At 36.7% G+C, this 17,261-nt stretch overlaps 1 protein-coding gene across 25 annotated transcripts in view; it reads right to left on the minus strand.

Moving 5' to 3' along the window:
• NRXN1 (neurexin 1) overlaps positions 1–17,261 on the minus strand; it is a 1,404,735-nt gene that overhangs the window by 185,945 nt on the left and 1,201,529 nt on the right. For 15 of the 25 annotated variants that reach the window (XM_078149514.1, XM_078149512.1, XM_020996238.2 and 12 more), the window contains 2 exons: positions 5,056–5,145; positions 3,357–3,676 (listed from right to left, as the gene is read on the minus strand). In XM_078149514.1, the coding sequence (XP_078005640.1) occupies positions 3,357–3,676; positions 5,056–5,145 (410 nt within the window). The remainder of the gene's footprint in view (positions 1–3,356; positions 3,677–5,055; positions 5,146–17,261) is intronic. The other 10 variants (XM_020996244.2, XM_020996243.2, XM_020996241.2 and 7 more) reach the window with 1 other exon arrangement.

Genomic DNA, 17,261 nt, shown 5'->3' on the forward strand with positions numbered 1-17,261 from the left:
GACCTTCTTGATCCTAAATTCCACATTCTATCTCCTGACTCCATGTTTTTGGATAGGTTGTTTTCCATTCCTGGAACACCCAAATTCCTCATCTATATTTCTTAGCATTTTAACAACCTTTGAAGCTTAGCTCAGGTACTATCTCCTACTCACAATGTTTTTCCTGTCCTCTGAATTCCCTTCTCAAATTACCTCATCCACACATGTTGTATTTGGTAGCTGTAGCAAACTCATTGAGAATAGTGGGTGTTTTTTTCTTTTTTTTCCCTAGTACCACTGTGTCCTGGATATAGTGGGTATTTAGTCAACATTTGTGGAAATTAATTATATTTCGGGATTATGCAGAAGAATATCTGCACACTTCACATTTTGGTTTTAGGTAATGTTTCTAATCTTACACACTTCTTGTAGGATTGCTATCTTCTGAATCATGTTGTGTAAAGAAAACGGTTCACCAACTTCTTTAGGTTTTACTGTGCGTGAAATTTACCTAAGTGATTTGACATTAATAGAACCTCAAAAATAAGCCCTATTATGAAGTACTTAGAAGAAGTAAGCTACAACCTTAATTGGATGGAAGTCTGCATGCCTGACCAAAATCATGAGCTTCAATTTTGCTCAACTTGAACATTGGTTGTTTTGATGTTATCATCAACTCTGCAAATATTAAAAATGTGGATGAAATCACAAACTGGATGGATGAGGTCTTTTTAAAAAAATGTGCTTCGTCAATGAAACACTCAACGTTCAAGCATTAACATCCTGGCAAGGCTACCATATTCAGGAAACATAATGATAGAAAAAAGGTGAAGAAAGTAGGGCCACCTAATGCAAGATAGAGTTATTGGGTCATACCAGTTGTGTCCAACTCTTTGTGACTCCATTTGGGGTTTTCTTGGGAAAGATACTGGAGTGATGTGTCATTTCCTTCTCCAGTTAATTTTACAGATGAGGTAACTGAGGCAAATAGGGTTAAGTGATTTCCGCAGGGTCACAGCTAGTAAGCGTCTGGGGCTGAAAATGAACTCCTGAAGATAAGTCTTCCTGATTCCAAGTCCAGTGCTCTATCCACTGTGCCACTTAGCTGCCAATATAGGATTAGAAATTTTTTTAAAATCACTTTCCCTTTTTTTCTCTTTCTTCCTTTCCTGTCTTTTGCTATTCAAGAAGTCTGCTATATTAGTGTGTTCTTAAGCTCACCCATGTAACTCGAACAGATACTCAAAAAATAAACGTCCCCTGTGTTAGTTCACCCAACTCCACTTACTTCTCTGAACTCTTTCTTTCTTTTCCCTTACTTTCAACTAACATATCCCTTTCATTCCCATTAGCCCCCTCCCACTTCCTAACTTCCTTTCTGTGCTGCAAAGGAACCTCATGGGAAGCCAAACCTACACCAACAAAAACCAATCTTGGGTCAATATCTCCCCTATCTCAAGTCAAATATAGTAGCATTTATTGAGCACTTTTTTAAAGTCCCTACATTTCCTAGTACCACTGTGCCTTGGATATAGTAGGTGTTTGATTAGCATCTGTTGGCTAAACTCAGTAACTGTGTAGAGTGCTAGATATCCAAAGAAAGGCAAAAGTCAATCTCCTTAATGGGGGAGACAATATGCAAACAGCTATGCACAAACAACATACAGGATAATTAGGAGTAATCTCAGAGGAAAGGAACTAACTTTAAGGAGAGGTGGGAAAAACTTCTTGCAGGTGAAATTTTAGGTGAAAATTCTAGAAAGCCCCAAAAGCCTGGTTTTACAAATTTTCTTAAACAAAGGTTTTATGTCCCTTCCCCACCTTTTCTAAATCTGAGATTTCATTAGCAAAAGAAATTCTTTGGGAGGAAACTCTTATCAAATGCAGATCAATAACTAGTTTGCAATTTATTGTTTCAGTGAATTGCCTAAAGCATTGGGAAGTTAAATCCAGGGTCACATAGACAATAAGTGTCAGTGTGGGACTTTATTCCTGTTCTTCTTGACTCTGAGGCCAGCTCTCTATTTATTATACTATACTGCTGCTATAGGCAGCTGGGTGGGACAGTGGATAGAGCAAGGAGCCTAGAGTCAAGAAGACCTGAATTCAAATCTTGCATCAGATGCTTGCTTGTTGTTTGACCCTGGGCAAGTCACTTCACCCTGTTTGCCTCAGTTTCCTCATCTGTAAAATGAACTGGAGAAGGAAATGGCAAACCACTGTAGTATCTTTGCCATGAAAACCCCAAATGGGTTTTCTGACTCACAGAGAGTCAGAAATGACTAAAGCATCTTAACAATTGCTTCTATCTAAAGAAAGAAAATACGTCAAATAGATATTATTATTATTATTTTTCTTCATAAGTGATCAGAGAGGGCTCATAATAACTTGAGTGGTTCTGTATAGCAACTAACACAGCCACATTACTACTAAATGCCATGATCATTAAATCAACCAATCTCATTTGAGCTAATGCAAACAATTGAAATGGAAGGAAAATGCTGAAAGGACCTGGGATGGGTGAGAGAATCTATTCTAAGGTCAGGAATGCTTCCAGAGGGAGCCAAGCTTTAACTATAACAATGTCCCATCTACTGAATAGATATCTCTAACCCACAGAGATTTGGCATTAATTTACTTTCCATTTATAAGAAGTTTATCCGTAAAAAAAACCACCAAAAATGAGTTCTAATGAGAAATTAGCCATAAATTTTGCTAACTGCCTTTGCCCCCCCTTTTTTGGGGGGTATCTCCCATACAATGTCCTTACCCTCCTATTGTACAACACTTAGGTTAAGTTTAAATTTATAGGAAAAGGAAAATGTTAGCTTTTTACCTTGAGAGCTGTCTGAAACCTAGTTCAAAATATGACAGGCCACATATGAATCTTAATAAAAACAACAAAATTGATTTAGAAGCTGTCTCCTCTCTAGGAATACTCAACTGTTTCATAGTTTTACTTGAGGAAACATATTTTGAGCAAATATTTCCCAATCAGATATTTCAAATATTTAACAAACTCATCTTTTTTTTCAAACTTGATCAGATAAGTAAGTATTTCTATGTCATTTACAGAAAATCTGCCAGATCTTAAAAACTCAAATTATTCTTGTATGCTTAAGATCATGCTTTGGAGCTATCACCTAACTCCATACCACATAACTCTACTCATGTGATCCATAAGCAAAAGTGCTTGAGTCAACAGAATAATAATCAAGGTGCAAAGGAAATTTTGATGCCTGAAGCCTGAAACAACTTAATCTACCAAAAAACCCAACCCAAACCAAACCAAACCAAAACCAAAACAAACCCCCAAAATCTATAAAGCCAATTTGGGTAAAAACGAGGCTAAAACACATAAAAGGAGGCACACTCACCTGGCTAATGGGTTCTTTTGTAGGGGGCTTTCCTCTTCTGGCTGTGCTGGTAGCCAGGGTGGTGGTGGTTTCCATAATGGATGTGGACATCTCAGATTGCATGGCTGTGGCTGTTGACTCAGTTGTCATAGAGGAAGGCACTTCACCAACCAGTCTCACATTTCCCACTATCGCGATGTTGGCATCATTTTCGGCTGCCATATTCAGAACTTTCAAGCCATTGTAGTAAAGACCAGACAGCTGGCCCTGGAAGGGGTGGCCCTGCTCTTTCCCGCCAATTATAATGGTTGCTTGGCTATTGAAGATTGTGAGCTGACGCCCTGTAAAAATAACATTACATACATGCAAAAATGTTGATTGTGAACTCTACGTTCTAAACAGGATGATAAAACAGATCTTTCATGGGGTGAATAATGAGAGCAATAAACTATAAGATAGGCATTTGACTCATAATTCATTGCTTTTTTAATGAGGTGTCCATGAAATGCATAATACTGGTAAATACTTGTAATTGCTAAATTAACTCTCAATGGGTTACTTTTGCTAAAAGACCAATCAAAGATGTCTATACCAAATTTATTTTTAGTAAATCCTTTCCCCCTTTTTCCTTGAGGTCTTGCTATTTCACTTTTGAGTCTTGGTTGTCAAATTCAAAAATGCAAAATCTTTGGCAGGATTTTTAACATTTCAAGGATTTGCCACACTGAAACAACCACTGACAGATACTAACCTGAAACTATAGAATATGAAGTTTATTTTTTTTTTAATTTAAGGTTTAAATGTCTCATAAATTCAGGTAATGGCCATATAGACAGTATGATAAATGAGAGTTTACTTTAAAAATGTAATGTTTCATTGGCTCATTTGAATCATTCTATTTCTTCGGCATTCACACTGAAAAGAAATGCATGGTTCACACTGATCACATCCAAGGCAAGGATTTTAAATATGTAAATAAATAGATCTGATTGGCTTTCAGCAAGTCTATCAATTAAAACGAAAGAAAAAGAAAAGAGTTTAGATGTAAAAGCGGCTTCAGGAATGATACACATACCAATGGAGAAATCATGGCACATTTTCATTCAACAGAAATCTTCAGAAACAGTACCATTATTATCACATTGAATATCCACTTTAGCAGATTGCTTTCTGCTAATAAAAAGCATGCACACAACTTTAAGTCCAGTTTTAATTAGGGTTTGTTCCCAAATCCTCTTAGAAAGTTGCAAACGTTAAAGGGACTTTGTTTTGACTGGCAATACATATTGCCCACTATTTAAGATACCTACAGTTTAAACAAAGAGTTTTTCAGGACCATAATGAAGATATCAGAACTACATATATTTTAGTTAATAATTTAGATGTTGGAACATGTAATATAATCTATGAATGATTTATCATTTTGGGTTAATGTTTGCTATCAGTACCTTCATAGATTGAGTTAGTGGATTATATTTAACAGTCCCTTTAACCTTAAGTTAACAGGGTAAGATTATTATACAGCTGGTACCTCTAAAATGTATAGAAATTATTATACAAGGTATGCAAATATTGCTATCTACATTTTACTGTTTTAAATTTGTTTTTAATTTAGTTTTACTGAAAATTTATTTTTTATGTTTATTAGTGTTACAATGAAGTACTACTTGGTTATGTTCAAATTATTTTTTTATTTGAAGTTTTAATCAATGTTTTTTACCTTTGTCGAGTAGCCATTCATCAACTACTCGACCAAGTCGATATGGAATTCGCTGTCTAGCAATCGCCAGGCGCTCGTTATCATTGTTTCCTTTAAAGTTTAAAGAGACATTTCATTGGTTAAAATCTGTAAGGTCAAAGGTTAAAAGTTAATACTTAAAGCTTGAGCTATACAGTTGCCACATGATTTTTGAAATTTGGAATTTTAAAAAGTTCTACCTAGAACATTTCATGTTTCAGACTTTCATTCATTCATTTATTTTATTTTAGCAAACAAAATTATTCCTATGTTAATTGAAAATTAGAAATCTGCATTTGAGCTAGGTTATTAAACTTATGTTATAGACAGACCCAAACAACAAATTTAAACATCATATAATGGCTTTACAAAAAATGACCATTGACCTCAGGGTTTTGTCTGTTTTGATATTTCTTATTAACTAGTTAAACATGTTCAGGTGAAACAGGTTTAATTTTTCAAAATACATCCAACTTCTTACTCCAGATTAATCATTTAAAGAAAACAAACCTTAATACCATCTAAGGCACACTCCAGCCATCTAAAATAAGCCTGACATACTTTATTTCCTATTCAGAAAATAGAAATTCTTATTCACCTCATATAAGGAAACCACAGAGTCCAAACATTTCTAGTGAGATACAAACAAATTGGGTAATCAATCACTTGTATATCACAAGATCACAGATAATACATTCTGTATCAACAAGATGTGCTATTAAGGGAGAAGGCTTTGACAAAAGTGACTTCATTTGAGTGTCCTTTAAGCTGATCCAGATATCAACCTGTTAAGGCATATCCCACTTGAAAGATTTTGTTGTTCATATTTCATACAATCAAACCACATTACTTGGTAGCTTTTTCTTAAGTATATCAGACAGCTTAAGGAGAAAAAGCAAACCACCAGTACCAAGCACTAATAGATCTATCCTGCCCTCAGTTTACAGACAGGTTGATTGGAGGGCATGCCTTCCTATAAAAAAAACAATCTGAAAGATCTGCTCTTTAAAATGACCTCAAACACTACTTGTAATCTGAATTTTATTTTAATCTAAAAAACACTTACAGGTAAAAACACGGACTACTGTTTCTAGTTTTTGTTAAAAAGGAGCATGGTACTATGTTCTTCCATAGAACTTAAGTAGTATGGTGCTATGGTGTTTCAATCTTAAGGAACACCCCAGTTGGTACTTGAGAGGTAGGTGAGACTGTAGAAGATAATTACTACCAATCTTTCTGGAGAAAGTGGTAGTTTCACTAATATGACAACAACAAAAATATATATACGCTATCTGCAATCTTAGTAGGCAGCCAAAGATGCATGTCAAAAAATTTTTTTTCAAGATTAAATTTTTTTGCTCTTTTTGACATCGAGCTCACCATGAAACCCTCTTTATCATACTGCTGACAAAGGATTAAAATTAGTAAAGAGGGCTTTTTTAGGGATTGTAAAGTTCCATGTGAGCTTCTATATGAATGACTCTCTTTCAAAGTGAAAGATACAATCTGAAATCATCAATACTCTTGGCATAACCAAAATGGACTTTAATTTTCAACAAGAACTACTTTTCCAATTGTACAATTTTATATGAACTTATGTACTTCAAGGATCCAAAACATCAGTGCAGGCATTCCCTCCACCAACAGGGATTGCAACCCCTCTGTAATTTAGTAACTTATTTTTGAGAGATGCTGTGATTAAAAAAAAAAAATCACCCTCATCCCAACTTGATGGTGAGCCTCTCCAAACTTAGATAGGCTGGTCTTTGGCCATGATGAGGCATGCTCAACCGTGCCTACATGTAAAGCTTTTCCAGGTGAGTTGAACCTGTTACTGTCTACACTTCCCTGACATAGCCTTCAGGATAATTGGTGTCACATCTGTCCTAATGAAGCATTATAGTCCGACACAGGCGGGTCTTGATATTACTTTTTATTCCAGATTTTCCTCCATCAATCAGGGCTTTTTATTTAGTTATGCTAGTTTTTGCATGAAAGTTCATTGTTGAATATTTAATTCAAAGCAGTTGCCAGGGGGTGGAGATAGTCTAAATCGGAATAGGAATTCTGTCCATGTTCTCCTAAGTAGAAGTCGCATGGCTACTGTAATCTAACATGCTTGCCGTGCTGCTGCAGAATTAGATGTGTAAAAATGCACAAATGCAACCATTAGGTAATTTGTTGTTAATCATGGATCAGATCATAGGGAACAATCATGAAAAGGAAGTTGCAAGGAATAGTAATAGGTAGCATTTATATAGCACTTACTATGTGCCAGGCACTGTGTAAGTGCTCTCAAATATTACATCCCTTGGCCCTTACAACCCTGTGGTATATAACTGTAAAGTCAGGGAAAGGAGAAGAAAAAGGGGGATGGAGAAGGCTTTTGTATCCCTAGTGCCTACTATAGTATCTTACAGATAGCATGCACTTATTAAAGCCTTGTTAGATTGAATTGGATTGGATTGATCTCCTGTAATTTTGCAGTGGGTAGTTTTTTTGTTGACTGTGACTGGATAGAATAACCAACCATTAAAGTCCATGGCACTTGAGCACCTAGGCTTTGTAACTCCTCTCAGAAGTATCTTGGAAGGAGGGCAAAGGTCAGGAGCGCTATGGTATATATCTTGGGGGAAGAGGACACAGAAATCTACTTTCTGCCCTTAAATGTCACCTCATGTGTTTAGTTTGGAATTTTATAATATCTATTCTTTCCTTCAAAATTTCTTCACCCAATCCTACAGTCACCTTAGGGTAAGCAGAGGGCCTCTATCCTATATTCCTTTGATCCTGACTCTGCCCTGGCCCTCAAAATAAGTATAAACTTAATCACTGGGAAATGTTATAAAGGGATCAGAAGACTTTTCTTGGTTTTATACTCGAGGACTGTCCAATAAGAAATTTCTATATCTTCTATTTAGACCACTTTGGAAAAGGAAGAGTGAAAAATGACACACCCTCTCTCATTTGTTCCACTCACTGAATGAAATTCATAAAGAAATTAATGAATGGTACTATGAGATTTTGTTCAATGGCTGCTGATTGAAAACTAATGTAACTCTCAGCTAACATAATCGCGTGAACCCTTTGTGACAGAAGCAAAGGTGAGTGAAAGAACAAAGCTGGGAAGAGAGAAGATGGACCTGGGCAAAGTAAGAGCAGGCAAATCAAGAGATAGAAGCTGTAAAATTAATTAATCATAATGGGCAGATCATAGAATTTGGAGTTGGAAGAGATCATCGGGATCAACCAGTCCACATTCCTCATGTTTTAGAGAACAATTGAGTGACTTGCCCAGTCACAAAACTAGTTAGCGACATAGCCAGAAGTAGAATCCAACTCTCTAGATCACAACCCAGAACTCTTCACTACCAGCTCGACTTCAAAGGACAATCAATAGCAGTTAGAGCTTAAAGGGACCCTAGAGATGATCTCATTCAGCCTCCTCATACTACAGGCAAAGGGACTGAAAGGTTTATAAGTTGCCCAAGGTCACAAAATCATGGAGTGACGTGGCCAGTCCTCAAACCCAGCTCATTTGGACACTTTTTACACTACATTTCACTGTACCACTTCCTGTTTTAGAATAAGTTGATAAAATACTTGGGTCTCAGAAGCACTAAAAGTCAGAAGTCTCTGTCACTTCAGTGGGCATTAATTGTACAGAATCATTTTACTCTGGGAATTAAAATATGGGTTTCTATTTTCTCTCAAGAGGGCAGTAGAGTTGAAACTAGACAGAGCATCTATCTACTCAAGAAAAAGAAAATCTATTTTATTCTTAACTTGCTCTTGTGCCCTGACTAAAAAAATAAACAAAACACCTCCCATAATAGCAATAATTGGGAGTGGGAACAGTTTTTGTGATGAAACATTTGATCTAAATGCCTTTATCACCTAAAGAAGGAAAGGGATTCCCACAGCTGTTTAGCAGCCAGGGACAAAAAAAAAAAATCAGGCTGATTGGCATACCAGCTAGAGGCTTCCCTTACATTTTATTCTGATGTCTTGTGTTAATTTTCATGGGAATCATAGGAATTGGAGATGGAAGTGTTTAGAGATTATCTAGTTCAACAAAACAGGGATTCCTTTAGCTTTAATGAGAGTCTTTTGTTGTACTAGTCTGCACATTCAACAGATAGGCAGTAATAAATAAAGCATTGTATTTTACATATTTACTTTAAACGTATTTCATCTTTACAAATCGATACGGATAGGCCACTTATGAAGATGTTATTGAGTAATTTTGTTCATTTTCCTGCTGCTATTTTACACAGAACCACATCGTCTCTGAGCTATAATGGACCTCAGTAACCAATGAGTCCAACCCAAACCTGAACCAGAACTCCTTCTATGATACATTTTGTAAGAGATCATCTGGCCTTTGTCTGAATCACTCCAAGCGGGAGGAGCTGCTCTCTCACTAGGAAGTCCAATTTGGATGGCTCTAATTATTAGCAAATTTTCCCTACATCATGATTAAATCTACCTCTCTCAAACTTGTCTGCATTGCTTCTATTACACCTTTCAATTCTATATAAGAAAAAACGTAACCACTGTCCCATGTGAAAACTGCTAATATGCTTGTATAGTTCCATATCAATAGCAGAGGCTGTTGGAAAATAAACTTTTCTCAGGTGAAAGGACAGATTAAGAATTATGAAAGGCACACTCCAGTGTTTTTTTTTTTAAGCAGTCCTCACATGGTGTGGACTCAAGGCCCTTCAATATCTTGGCTGCCCTTCTTCTGCTGCCCTCCAATTAATCAATGAGGCAGCTACGTGGCACTGGGCCTGGAGTTGGAAGACCTGTGTTCAAATCTGACTTCAAATACTTACTAGCTATGTGAACCTGGGCAAGTCACTTAACTCTATTTGCCTTAGTCTCCTCACCTGTAAAATGATCAGGAGAAGGAAATGGCAAACCACTCTAGTATCCTTCATGGAGAGTCAAACATGACTGCAATGACTGAAACAACAATTTATTAATGTACTTCCTAAAGCACACCACCTATAACTCAAAAGAATATACTAGATGTGGTCTGACTAATTTACAGTACCTGGATACCATCCTCTTCCTAATCATGGATACTATGCCTTTCAGTGAGGCCCACAATTGCATTAGCTATTTTTAACTGCTCCTACTGACTCATATAGAGTTTGTAGTCCACTCAAACCCCACAGTCTTTTGTAAACAAACTGCTTTATAGCTATGTCGCCTCCATCTTATACTTGTAAAGTTGGCTTTGGAATCCAAGTGTAAGAATTTCTACTTATTCCTATTAAATTTCATCTTATTCAATATAGGTCATTATTTTAACAAGTCAAATTCTTTTAAAATCTTGACTCTGTCTTGCAGTGTGTTAGCTCTCCCTCTCAGTTTTTATTTTCTGTATATCTGTTAAGCATATTATCTATAACTTTAAGTTATCAATAAGGGATAAAATTGTTAAATTGACAAAATATAGATTTTTAGGGCATTCCACTTGATACCTCTATCCAAATAAGGGAGACTATCCAAATGGAAACATTAATGATTTTTCTTTAGGTATGGACTTTCAACCACTTCCTAGTCCATTTAATTTTAATATGACCTAGCCCAGATTGCTATGCCTTTTTTAAAAGAATAGCATGAGAACTTTGTAAAATGCACTGCTAAAATCTAGGTAAACTAAAACTGCAGTATTCTCCTAATCTGTAGGCTTAGTAACCTTGTCAAAAAAGAAAATAAATTTAGTTTGACATGACTGTTCTTGATGAAATTATGCTTCATTTCTCTAATTACGGCTTTCTTTTCTGGATGTTCAGAAACATCTTTTTAATACTATCTTGAGTAATATACATTTAGAAGATAAATTAAATGTAAATGATGAAACAAGCCATTAGATTAGAAAAGGACATGAATAAATGTAATTTCTGATGATCTCTGTCAAATGTTTTACTAAAATCTAGGTAAACTATGTCTACTGCTCTGGAAGGAGTGGGAATGAGGTTACTTTAGCATATATGTGGTGGATGACTCCACAATAAAACCGCCTCTTCTTGGCATTACAATTACTTATATGGTATTCCAGAAAGCTGCACACAACAGCCTAAATCATAGGCATGTGCAATAACAGTGAAAGCTGTATCTAGGTGTTTAGGCTTGGCTTGAGAGAAAAGGAATATAAACTACCACAAATAAAAGACCCTAATAGGAAGCCCCCAGGGGCTTCCCAGGCATGATGAGACCTCACTTCATGCAGGCCACACTGATGTCTCAGCTGCAAGGGTCTTGGTGGTGTTGAAACACCAAGGGAACTGCATATGCAGCCTCTTAACTGGCCACTTTGCAAACTCTCGTGACATGAGTACTCTACTCTAAGTCTTGCTTAAATATGTCATTAAAAAGCAAAAACCTTGTTTCAGGATTTTTTTTTTAAGCCTAGCATAATTCCATTCCCCTGATGTACTAAAAATGTTGCAAAAAGGAAGTGAGGTTAATTTGGTATATGATGTTTTCAATGAAGTTTTTTTTTGTGATCACTGCTTCCTTATCTAGATTTTCAGCAACCATCCCTTTAATACTGTCTTGAATGGCTCACAAATAGAAAATATAATAAATCTTTTAAAATTTGAACCACTTGATATGGACAAATATAATTTTTGTGAGATTTCTTATGTCTGGTAAGAGTGAAATTATGCACAAAAAACCAAATTACACTGAGATTTAACCTTATTATATGGCACTGATGTGAGGTATCAAAGAAGCAGACATTCACTAATGAGTAGAATAAAGTGGTGTAGAGCATTGTAGAAGTTCCTGTCAGAGCCAACAATACGCAAAGATAATCACATTTCTACACTCCTTGACATGATCAAATAAGAGGTAAGCCTGGAAATGATAATAATAATAATGGTTTTGCTTAAAGCCTCTACAAATTGGACCTATAAAAAGAAGGAATAAACTATTCCCTTTATGTGTATGGGTGAGAAAGAAAGACAGGGGACAAAGATATTAAACTTGATTGTGGCAATCTCCTGTGTTTCTAGAGGTTACATTTATGAAAATAGGCACTTCTTGCTGAAGAGTTAAAAGATAACCATCTAGTTTCACGCATCCCTTCCTTCCATAAAACAAGACTGTGAGGTTTGTTTGTTTTTTTTTTCCCTCTAGACAATTGTGCTTGGATTAAATCTGTCGGTGCCTCCACGGAAAATTTCACCAACAACACAGTGCTGTGATGAAGTTATTTCCAAGTAATCAATCTGCATGCAAAATTTGAATTCATTTTCTTCTGAATTGTTCAAGCATTAAGGATTTTGACAGGAGGCAGGCCTGCCAGTGGTAATAACACTGAAAACAATTGATGTGCACAGAGCTCTAATTGGAGTAGCCATTGTGGTGTCTAGGACTAAGTGAACCCATTCTGTCAAGGGAGGCTTCAGCAATAAGGAATGCGAAAGAGAAGATGATCATAGAGCTACAACACTGGCTATTTTGATTGAATTTTACATGATTTCATTTTTCCACCTAACAGATAATATTTGGCCATATTGTGGTATATTAATTCTGGATGAAGCAGTAGACTTCAAGGGGAAAAAAAAAAGAATAATTTCAAAGAATCAAGGTAATCAGAAAGGAGCAATAAAGGTCAGATCCTTGAGTTAGAGCTAGATTTTGTGGTGGGTTTGAGAAAAAGAAATAAAACAAAATCCTACTTGTACTTTTATATCCATAGGTCAATCAGGATATGCCAGAAATATACACTTCACTAATGTGTACTTTTTCCTCCTCCCATTTTATTAGATTGTTACTTTTGAACTAAAATTTTATTTACTTCTTTGAAATAAAGGTATCAGTTGCTGATGTGAAATGGCCAATCCTCAGAAATAAGGAAGTTTATGGAATTATGAATCTATGAAGAAGAACATATTTTAAAAAGAACTATTTGTTTATTGTCAATACCTTCCTAGGTCCAGAACAGGAACACCTAAAATTTTTAAAAGTGGTAAAAGGAAACTGAAAGAGGATTTGAAATATTTATTTTTCTTTCATGAGTGAATATCAGTTTCTAACTATATTGCTGTTACATGGGAGCGTAGTTTGTTGGCTACATCTAGATACAGAATTAGAGAATGAAGACAAATACCAGGATAATTTAGGTAAATATAAAAAAAGCCCTTTTCTACCCTTGTAAAAATATGTTTTGTAATTATCCACACATTGCAATTTTTCATTTATCTACATGAGGTGGGAATAAATTAGTCATTCTGTATAAATTCATTTTCTGCGTAAGTGAAATTTTCCGCTTTAAAGAGGAAAATTTACACAATTTGAAGTTAGCATATTGTGGTTTGAAGGTGACCCACTGACATGTGCATGGACTTTATGATAGCTATTTTTGTTGTTAATAAGCCTTTTGAGACTTTAATTTTTAAGGTACTTTCCAGAGTTTCCCCCCTCATAACAAATCTATGAAATGGTATATTTTATACCCATTTAACAGCTAAGGAAATTGAGGCTTAGGAATTTTCACTTGCCTGTAGAGTCACACAACTAGTAGGGAGGGGGAAGGGAATAAGCATTCCATAAGCACCTGCTAAGTGCCAGGCACTGTGCTAAGTACTTTACAGATATTAAGTCATTTGACCCTTATAATAACCTTTTATTATTCCAGGTAGGTACTGTTATTGTCTCCACTTTATAAATGGGTAAACTGAGGCAGATAGCAGTCAAGTGACTTGCTCAGGGTTATACAGTTAGTAAGTGTCTGGAGCCCTATTTGAATTTAGGTCTTCCTTATTCCAGGCCCAGCAAAAAGCTAAATCAGGACTCACACCAAAGTCCTTTGACTTCACTTTTAGTGCTCCTTCCAAGTACTTTTGTGTTTTCCTCAAGGACATGAAACCTAGGGCTAACCACCTGACATGCTGATTTATTGCTGGATTTGGTGGTTGAAGTACCAGAGGTTCATTACAGGTAAGTGGCACAGTGGATAAAGGGCTGAGCCTGCAATCAGGAAGATGAGTTCAAATCTGACCTCAGACTCTTACTTCCTGTGTGATCCCGGGCAGGTCACTCTTTGTACTCTTTGCCTCAGTTTCCTCTTCTGTAAAATGGAGATACTAAAGGTACCTACATCTCAGGATTGTTGTAAGGACAAAGTGAGATAATATTTGTATAATGCTTTTCACACTTTACAACACTATATAAATTCTAGCATGTCTTATTAGTCATTAGAGTAACCACCTCACTTCTCTAATATACTAGGTCTGTATAGGAACATTCAGCACTTGAATTTCTTTGCAATACTGACTGTTATTGTTTGCAAGAGTTTTCTTTTTTTGGGATGGATTTCAGTGATTGAAATGCATACTGACAAAATAGTATATGGGGGCTGCTAGGTGGCACAGTGAATAGAAGACTCATCTTCCTGAGTTCAAATCTGGTCTCAGACATTTACTAGCTGTGTGAGCATGGGCAAGTCACTTAACCCTGTTTGTCTTAGTTTCCTCATCTATAAAATGAGCTGGAGAAGGAAATGGAAACCACTTCAGTACGTTTGCCAAGAAACCCCCTAATGGGATCATGAAGGGCTGGACACAACTGAAAAACGACTGAACAGCACAACAAAAAGTAGCATATGAAGCTCTCTTTCTCCCTGCAAAGGACAACCAGAGATAACATTGGCTGAGGGCCAAAACTGCTTTAAATTTGGTGATGACAAAAGGTCCCAAAGTGCAGCATCTCAGCAGTTATCTTTGTACATACATAGATATGTCTTGCACGAGGCAGGTCTTCATTTAAAGATTGTTGAATTGGAGGGGGGTGAGGGAAGACAAAGGAGTTGGGGGTATATTTATTTTCCTTTGCAATAGAGAAGACCTGAATTTATTATTCCCCACTACCTTCTTCTGCAGTGTGCCTGAATAACGGGAAATAACCTAAGGGGAAGTATGCCAGGCTTCCTTAAGGAGCTTCTCAACATTACAGCATAGGAAGAGGGCCTTCAAAAAGTCTGACAGGTCCAGAGCTGACATCCACCAGTGAGTGACTTAGACAAGATGCTGCCCTTTTTAATCTTCATCGAAGAGTAGCTGCGCCTCTCTAGGATATAATGTTTCTCCTTGTCCGGCAACAGAACAGTCCTGCCAGTCAGCCAGGGATGGCTGATAAATGAAAAAAAAGTCTCCATGACAAGCCAGCTGACCTGAAATCCTTATTTTTTTCTACAGCTGGAAGTCTTTCAATGCTTGGCATGACTATTGAAGGAAAGGAATAAATAGCAGGGGAATTTGGAGGAGCAGTCTGCATTACTGTCATCATTAAATGGTACCAGTTAAACATTCATATGTATGGGATGCTAGGATAACTGCTTGATGATATTACTATAAGGAATGCTAAACAAAGACCAGGGATTCAGATGGTGACAAATACGCTTAACAAAAGGCAGAAGTGTTGAACAAAGGATCTAAAGTGGAGGCTAGTATCCCAGCTGACTTCACCTAGCATTTATTTTCTTGCCATCAGCTCCATGTCAATTAGGATCATTATGGAGGCTGAAGGGCAAAAGGGCAGTTCAATGTAGGACATGAGGAGATGACCTGCTGGGATGATGCAATCAGTGCTTGCCTAGGAGGAACCCCATGGACAATTGAGAAAAGCCAAGAGCAGCACAGTGACATAATCAGATGACAATCAAGTCCCAGCAGCATCAGAAGGGTCAATTGCCCCATTCCTGGGTATGCCTTGGCTACACGTGTCCCTAGAATGTGTTTTTCTTTATGTATATTTCCTGATTATCATGCTTTTCACCTCACTTGTGTGGTAGCCTGTGGCTGAGTATATATGCCTGTGAGTATGAAAGCAGAGGAGTGGAACTTTTCTTGTCACCATATTTGCAGTACAGTTTGATTAACCTTTTTTGCTTCTAATTAATTTGTCTTTTTTGGCTCACTTTGTATAAGTAACCATATTGGTAGGGGTTTATGAGTTAGGGTTTTGAGTGGGTACCCCAACCTTTGGGTAATTTGCAGGGGACCCTAGGCACTATATTTACAATGCTAGTGAAAAAAGATGCTCACGCCCACTGGATTTTACATTCCAAAAGCTTCTACAACTTTATAACCTGCCCTCACTTATCATCCAGCAGCTGGTTTGTACTCATTTGGGCATGAATAATGGATCTAACACAGCAATTTTATTAGCAGCTAATACTCTTCAAGCCATGACAGTCAATAGAATCATAGAATTTGAGGGCTGGGTCTTTAGAAACCATCTAACACAATTCTCTCATTGATCATGATATTGAGGTTCAGAGGGGGTTTAAGTGATTTCCCTAAGGCTGCACAGCTATATAGTAGCAGGGTTGGGGCTGGAATCTAGCTATCCTGATTCAGAGTTCAATGCTTTTCCTATTATACCACTGTCATCTCATGCCAGTATTTTGTTCCTCACTGAGTCCCAAGGGATTATGGATGAGAGATTAAGCTGGTTCAACTCTAACACTGATTCTCTATCCTTCTTATTCCATGATCCCAGTGCCAAGACATTATCCTCTGACTGCTGAAAGTTCTCTACTTATAACAAGCATCAGAGTTCTGATGTCTCTAAAAATAAATGCTTCCATGTCTTCAAATTACCACTCACCCCTTTTCCTTCTCCAATACCATCATCATCATCATCATCATCATCATCATCATCATCATCATCATCAATATGTCCTTTCCTTCCATATATCTCAACTAGGATTTAGGAAATTAATCTAATTGTGTAACCTTGAGCAAATCACTTAACATCTTTGGCTCTCAGTTTTCTCATCCCCAAAAGGAGGGGCTAGACTGGACAACTTTTAACATTGCTTTCAATTCTGGCAATCTATAAATCCTCTAAAATTAATTTATTAAATGGCTACAATGAGCTGGCCACTCAGGGGGTACAGAAGTTTCGGATAAAATCTCTCTAACCTCAAGGAATTTATAATTTAATTTGGAAGAAATACACCTGCAATAAATTAGAACCAAAATATTTAAATACCAACAAAATAAGGTTAAGCTATAAGACATCATGTGATCAACTGCCAAATACATTGTACAGACCATAATTGCCGTAGGATTTCAGAGAATAGAGAGCTGATGCAGCAGAGAAGGTTTTGCAGAACAGGTGAGATTTCAGAAGGTTCTTCAAAGATAAGTAGGATGTAGATA

This window comes from Phascolarctos cinereus, unplaced genomic scaffold (genome assembly GCF_003287225.1).
Source record: "Phascolarctos cinereus isolate Bilbo 61053 unplaced genomic scaffold, phaCin_HiC Scaffold_2;HRSCAF=192, whole genome shotgun sequence".
Taxonomy (NCBI): Eukaryota; Metazoa; Chordata; class Mammalia; order Diprotodontia; family Phascolarctidae; genus Phascolarctos; species Phascolarctos cinereus.